Below are 7,795 nucleotides of genomic sequence, written 5' to 3' on the forward strand. Positions count from 1 at the left end.
AAGAATCACATAGATAATAATACAGTAATAGTAGGGGACTTTAGCACCCTCCTCACTGCAATGGACAGATTATCTAAGCAGAAGATCAACAAAGAAATCAGGGCTTTGAATGAAACTCTAGACCCGATGCACTTCACAGATATATTCAGAACATTCTATCCCAGAGCAACAGAATACACATTCTTCTCCAGTGCACATGGAACATTCTCCAGAATAGATCACATCCTGGGTCACAACTCAGGTCTCAACTAGTCCCAAAAGACTGGGATCATTCCCTACATATTTTCAGACGAAAATGCTTTGAAACTGGAACTCAACCACAAGGAAAAATTTGGAAGGAATGCAAACACTTGGAGGTTAAAAAGTATCCTGCTAAAGAATGAATGGGTCAACCACGAAATTAAAGAGAAACTTAAACAATTCATGCAAACCAATGAAAATGAAAACACAACTGTTCAAAATCCTTGGGATGCAGCAAAGGGGGTCCTAAGAGGGAAGTATATACCAATATAAGCCTTTCTCAAGAAACAAGAAAGGTCTCAAATACACAACCTAACCCTACACCTAAAGGAGCAGGAGAAAGAACAACAAATAGAGCCTAAACCAAGCAGGAGAAGAGAAATAATAAAGATCAGAGCAGAAATCAAGGAACTAGAAACCAAAAGAACAGTTGAACAGATCAAGGAAACTAGAAGCTGGTTCTTTGAAAGAATTAATAAGATTGATAAACCTCTGGCCAGACTTATCAAAAAGAAAAGAGAAAGGACCCAAATAAATAAAATCATGAATGAAAGAGGAGAGATCACAACCAACACCAAAGAAATACAAACAATTATAAAAACATATTACGAGCAACTATGTGCCAACAAGCGAGGCAATCTGGAAGAAATGGATGCATTCCTGGAAATGCGTCAACTACCAAAACTGAACCAGGAAGAAATAGAAAACCTGAACAGACCCATAGCCAGCAAAGAAATTGAAGCAGTTATCAAAAATCTTCCAACAAAGAAGAGTCCAGGGCCAGATGGCTTCCCACGGGAATTCTACCAAACATTGAAAGAAAAATTAATACCTACTCTTCTGAAGCTGTTCCAAAAAATAGAAATGGACAGAAAACTTCCGAACTCTTTCTATGAGGCCAGCATAGATGCCAAACCAGACAAAGACCCCATCAAAAAGGAGAATTACAGACCAATATCCTTGATGAGCATGGATGCAAAAATTCTCACCAAAATATTGGCCAATAGGATTCAACAGAACATTAAAAGGATTATTCACCACGACATGTGGGATTCATACCTGGGCTGCAAGTTTGGTTCAACATCTGCAAATCAATCAATGTGATACAATACATTAATAAAAGAAAGAACAAGAACCATATGATCCTCTCAATAGATGCAGAAAAAGCATTTGACAAAGTACAGCATCCTTTCTTGATCAAAACTCTTCAGAGTATAGGGATGGAGGGTACATACCTCAATGTCATAAAAGCCATCTATGAAAAACCCACAGCGAATATCATTCTCAATGGGGAAAAACTGAGAGCTATCCCCCTAAGGTCAGGAATGCGGCAGGGATATCCACTCTCACCACTGCTATTCCAACGTAGTATTAGAAGTCCCAGCCACAGCAATCAGACAACAAAAAGAAATCAAAGGCATCCAAATCGGCAAAGAAGTCAAACTCTCACACTTTGCAGATGACATGATACTTTCTGTGGAAAACCCAAAAGACTCCACCCCCGAATTGCTAGAACTGGTACAGGAATTCAGTAAAGTGGCAGGATATAAAACCAATGTACAGAAATCAGTTGCTTTTCTATACACTAACAATGTAACTGTAGAAAAAGAAATTAAGGAATTGATTCCATTTATAATAGCACCAAAACCCATAAGATACCGAGGAATAAACCTAACCAAAGGGGCAAAGGATCTGTACTCAGATCCTTTGAATACACATGAAAGTAATTGAAGGAGACACAAAGAAATAGAAAAATTTTCCATGCTCGGGGATTGGAAGAACAAATATTGTTTATTTCTCAGAGCAAGAGAGCACAAGCAGAGGGAGTGGCAGACAAGGAAGAACAAGTATTGTTAAAATGTCTATGTTACACAGAGCAATCTACACATTTAAAGCAATCCCTATCAAAACACCATCAACTTTTTTCACAGAATTGGAACAAATAATCCTAAAATTTGTATGAAACCAGAAAAGATCCTTAATAACCAAAGGAATGTTGAAAAAGCAAACCAAAACTGTTGGCATCACCATTCCAGACTTCAAGCTCTATTACAAAGATGCAGTCATCAAGACAGTATGGTACTGGCACAAAAACAGAAACATAGATCAATGGAACAGAATAGACACTCCAGAAATGGACCCTCAACGCTATGGTCAACTAATCTTTGACAAAGCAGGAAAGAATATCCAATGGAAAAAAGACAGTCTCTTCAACAAATGGTGTTGGGAAAATTGGACAGCCACATGCAGAAGAATGAAGCTGGACCATTTCCTTATACCATATCCAAAAACAGACTCAAAATGGATGAAAGACCTAAATGTGAGACAGGAATCCATCAAAATCCTAGAGGAGAACACAGGCAGCAACCTCTTTGATATTGGACACAGCAACCTTTTGTTTTATTTTATTTTATTATTTTAATGTTACGTTAGTCACCATACAGTACATCATTAGTTTTTGATGTAGTGTTCCATGGGTCATTGTTTGTGTATAACACCCAGTGTTCCATGCAATATGTGCCTTCCTTAATACCCATCACTGGGCTAAACCATCCCCTCACCTCCTCCCCTCTGAAACCCTCAGTTTGTTTCCAGTAGTCAATAGTCTCTCCTGGTTTGTCTCCCCCTCTGATTCGCCCCCCTTCATATTCCCCTTCCTTCTCCTAATGTCCTCCATGCTTATGTTGCCCATATAAGTGAAACCATATGATAATTGTCTTTCTCTGCTTGACTTATTTCACTTAGCATAATCCCCTCCAGTTCCATCCATGTCGATGCAAATGGTGGGTATTCATCCTTTCTGATGGCTGAGCAATATGCCATTGTATATATGGACCACATCTTCTTTATCCGTTCATCTGTTGAAGGGCATCTCAGCTCTTTCCACAGTTTGGCTATTGTGGACATTGCTGCTATGAACATTGGGGTGCATGTGGCCCTTCTTTTCACTACATCTGTATCTTTGGGGTAAATACCCAGGAGTGCAAAGTCTGGGCCATAGGGTAGCTCTATTTTTAATTTTGTGAGGCACCTCCACACTGTTTTCCAAAGTGGCTGTACCAACTTGCATTCCCACCAACAGTGTAAGAGGGTTCCCCTTTCTCCACAACCTCTCCAACATTTGTTGTTTCTTGCCTTGTCCATTTTTTGCCATTCTAACTGGTGTAAGGTGGTATCTAAATGTAAGCCTTTAGCACTTTAATCTCAAGTTAGTGACTCACATCGATGTCATTACATTAGTAGTATTTTATAAAATTAGTTTTAGATTGTCATTGTGTTTCAGACAGTTGTTTGAAACAGCTCTGTGCCTAACCTAACCTCACTCTCACTGCTATTCTTTGTTCCATAAGCTCTCTGTTTCTTTTTTTTATTATGTTCAGTTAGCCAACATATAGTACATCATTAGTTTTTGATGTAGTGTTCAAAGATTCATTAGTTGTGTACAACACCCAGTGCTCATCACATGTTGCCTCCTTAATACCCATCACCCAGTTAAAATTTAAGCTTCTATATTATGCACACACAAATATTAATACACATAAATTCATATACAGATATACAAAGAATCTTATGCTCATTGTAAATGGTCTTTAACTCAGTTGCAGTCTTTTTTTTTTATAACTTGTCTCCCTCAATAATACCTTACAGACGTACCTCCACAACCAGTATAATGCTAATTCATTATTTCAGTGATTGCTTAGTATTTCAGGGTGTGTCATTTATACTTTTGAGGACTTTTCATATTCTTTCTCATTAAATTGCTATTATATCAATCATACAAAAATATTTTGAGGGCGCCTGGGTGGCTCAGTTGGTTAAGCAACTGCCTTCGGCTCAGGTCATGATCCTGGAGTCCCGGGATCGAGGCCCACATCGGGCTCCCTGCTCGGCGGGGAGTCTGCTTCTCCCTCTGACCCTCTTCCCTCTTGTGCTCTCTATCTCTCATTCTATCTCTCTCAAATAAATAAATAAAATCTTTAAAAAAAATATTTTGAGATTGAGTTAAAATGCTGGTTCTCCACCAGGGGCAATTTTGTCCTCCAGGGGACATGGAGAAATGTCCAGAGACATTTTAGGCTGTCAGATTGGGGAGGTGTCACTAGAGGCCAGGGGTGCTCTAAACATCCTATAATGCCCAGGACAAACCCCACCTCAGAGAATGATCTGGGCCAGAATGTCAATAGTGCTGAGATTGAGAAACCCTGAGGTAAATAATGCATATCTATATTTTCAATACTTATAGCTGTTTTCAGATTATTTCCACCAAATGTTATAGCACATCATATTTCTGCAATAAAAATTAAAAAGTACCTCTTTGCTACCTGTTTAAAAGTTCCAATCCTAATTGATGTGGTAACTCTTTAAACTTTTTGACAGACTGATGAGTGTGGAAGAGATTTCATGTTGTTTTCATAAACGATTAGTGTATTTGAGCAAAATTCATATATTTGGTCACCATTTTGATTTGCCCATTTTTATTATATGCCCATATATTATATGCCCATTTTCTACAGGTGTCAGCATCTCAAATGATTTTTACAGATTATTGTTTCTCTCTCTCTCTCTTTTTTATTTTGAGAGAGAGAGTGCTAGCAGGGAGGGGTAGAGGGACAGGGAGAGAGAATCTTAGGCAGGTTCTACGCCCAGTACAGAGCTTGGCCTGGGGCTTGATCTCACAACCCTGAGATCATGACCTGATCTGAAATCAAGAGTTGCACACTGAACCAATTGAGCCACACAAGTGTCCTTACAGATGATTGTTTCTCTATTGAATTCTATGGAGATATTTTGGCCATGGAAATGTTTTAAATTCTATTAGTTAATGTGTAACTTCTTCCTTCTCAGTTTCTTGCCTTAATTAAGATAGTTTTGTCTGCAGATTTTATTTGTTTTATTTTTTTACTTGGAGGATTTTTCTGATAATTATAAAGACTTTCAGGGACTTTTGTATTTTTTAAATTTATTTTAAAATTTCTGTATAATGGACATGCAATGTTTTATTAGTTTCAAGTGTACAATATAGTGATTCAGCAGTTGTACACATTACTCAGCACTCATCATGACGAATGTACTTTTAATTCCCTTCACCTGTTTCACCCATACCCCCACCCACCTTCCCTCTGGTAACCAGCAATTTGTTCTCTATAGTTAAGAGTCTGTTTTTTCGTTTGCCTCTTTTTTTCTTTGTTCATTTATTTTATTTCTTAAATATCAAATATGAGTAAAATCGTATGGTATTTGTCTTTCTATGACTGACTTATTTCACTTAGCATTATACCCTCTAGATCCATCCATGTTGTTGCAAATGGCAAAATCTCATTCTATTTTATGTGTGAGTAATATTCCAATACATACATGTGTATACACGTATATACAAATCGTCTTTATCCATTCATCTATTGATGGACACTTGGGCTCCTTTGTATCTTGGTTATTGTAAACAATGCTGCAATACACATTGGGTGCATATATATTTTCAAATCAGTGCTTTTGTCTCCTTTGGGAAGTGGAATTACTTGATCATGTGGTATTCCTATTTTTAACTTTTTGAGGAATCTTCATAGTGTTTTGCACAGTGGCGGCACCAGTTTGCATTCCCACCAACAATGAACAAGGGTTCCCTCCTCTCCACATCCTCCGCAACACTTGTCACTTCTTGTCTTTTTATAGTAGCCATTCTGACTGGTGTGAGGTGATACTCTTATTCGTTTGGATGTCACATAGATGGAATTATTTTATTTCCTTTTCAGACTGTTCCCGCTTTTTGAGGGTTGGCTTTGTATCCAGTGCAGAATATAAACAATAATGTACTTGCCAGGTTAATAATGCATGATTGTGTCACGCTCTTTCTCTTTTATTTTGATGGTCACATCGATGACGTGGAAATGAAGAATGATACGTGAATTTCAGAATTTCTTTTTCTGGGATTTTCAGAGGAACCAGAATTGCAACGCTTCCTCTTTGGGCTGTTCCTGTCCATGTACCTGGTCACCATACTTGGGAACCTGCTTATCATCCTGTCCATCAGCTCAGACTCCCATCTCCACACCCCCATGTACTTCTTCCTTGCCAACCTGTCCCTTGTAGACATCTGTTTCACCTCCACCACTGCCCCCAAGATGCTGGTAAATATACAAACACAGAGAAAAACCATAACTTATGAAAGCTGCATCATGCAGATGGACTTTTTCACACTTTTTGTAGGTTTGGACAATTTTTTCCTGACTGTGATGGCTTACAACCGCTTTGTGGCCATCTGTCACCCCCTACACTACATGGTCACCATGAACCCCCAGCTCTGTGGACTGCTGGTTCTGGTGTCCTGGATCATGAGTGTTCTGCATTCCTTGTTACAAATGTTTATGGCGTTGCAGCTATTCTTCTGCACAGTCTTGGAAATCCCCCCACTTTTTCTGTGAACTCAATCAGATCATCCAGCTTGCCTGTTCTGACACCTTTCTTAATGACATGGTGATGTATTTCGCAACTGTGCTGCTGGTTGCTGCTCCCCTGGCTGGGGTCCTTTACTCTTACTCTAAGATAGTTTCCTCCATATGTGGGATCTCATCAGCTCAGGGGAAGTACAAAGCATTTTCCACCTGTGCATCTCACCTCTCCGTTGTCTCCTTATTTTATTGTACAGGCTTAGGAGTATACCTTAGCTCTGCTGCTCCCCAGAGCTCCCACTCAAGTGCAGTAGCCTCGGTGATGTACACGGTGGTGACGCCCATGCTGAACCCCTTCATCTACAGCCTGAGGAACAGAGACATAAAGGGGGCCCTAAATGTATTTTTCAGAGGGAAACCATAAAAGGCCCATTTCCCCCCCAAAAGTACCTGTTATTGCAGGCTAATGCCTACCAGCCAGAAATTGTGATTCTTTAATCGGATCATGAAATAAGAACTCAATCCCTCTATTTGTATCCTGGAATGTCATCGTTTCTAAAGTTCAACTGCTTTATTAAACTTTCTGCTCCTTTTGATAGCCAACAATTTTTTCTTTTTTGTTTTCTTAATTTCCAAATCAGTTCCAAACCTGCATCTGAAACAATTTGGAGATTTCCATTTGCCTTATGGATTGATGAACTAGTTTTATGGAATAAATGACATTTTGGAACTGAGGCTATTTTTATAATTTTATTGTACAGGAAATTCTGAGATCACAGTTTTTCACTCTGTGTCTGCCATTCCTACATTACTACCTTAAATGCTCTTCCTGATAATATAGACTTTAACCTACGAGTTTGTTTTGTAGCTAGTCATGGGGCTTTACGATCCTCATTAGGATCCTGTTCTCATATCAGCTCAGCAGCCACAGTATCCCTGGCACAGAATAGTAGGGCAAAAATTGCTTATGAAAATCACAATCCAAGTGTAATCTACAGAAAGACAAATTTTGCATAAATCAAGTGACTTCATATGGGCTCAGTGTCAGAGAAAACATGGAATAGGATGAAGCAAAATTTTTAATCACACCCTAGTTCTTTGTAGAAAATGTGCTTTTGATGATGTACATCTACTCATTGAAGTGTAGGATGCTTGGTGTCCATGTTTAA

The 7,795-nt window shown here is 38.8% G+C and overlaps 1 protein-coding gene across 1 annotated transcript; it reads left to right on the top strand.

Annotated features, from left to right (window-relative positions):
* Window positions 1-6,065: 6,065 nt before the first annotated feature.
* LOC114202853 (olfactory receptor-like protein OLF4) lies at window positions 6,066-7,050 on the top strand. Its single transcript, XM_028096242.2, is given in 2 exon segments — window positions 6,066-6,641; window positions 6,643-7,050. Coding segments are annotated over 2 exon segments (984 nt in total).
* The last annotated feature ends 745 nt before the right edge of the window (window positions 7,051-7,795 follow it).

The sequence above is a fragment of the Eumetopias jubatus genome, unplaced genomic scaffold, assembly GCF_037043125.1.
Source record: "Eumetopias jubatus isolate StellerSeaLion01/CBP00866 unplaced genomic scaffold, mEumJub1_p1.0 scaffold_1, whole genome shotgun sequence".
Taxonomy (NCBI): Eukaryota; Metazoa; Chordata; class Mammalia; order Carnivora; family Otariidae; genus Eumetopias; species Eumetopias jubatus.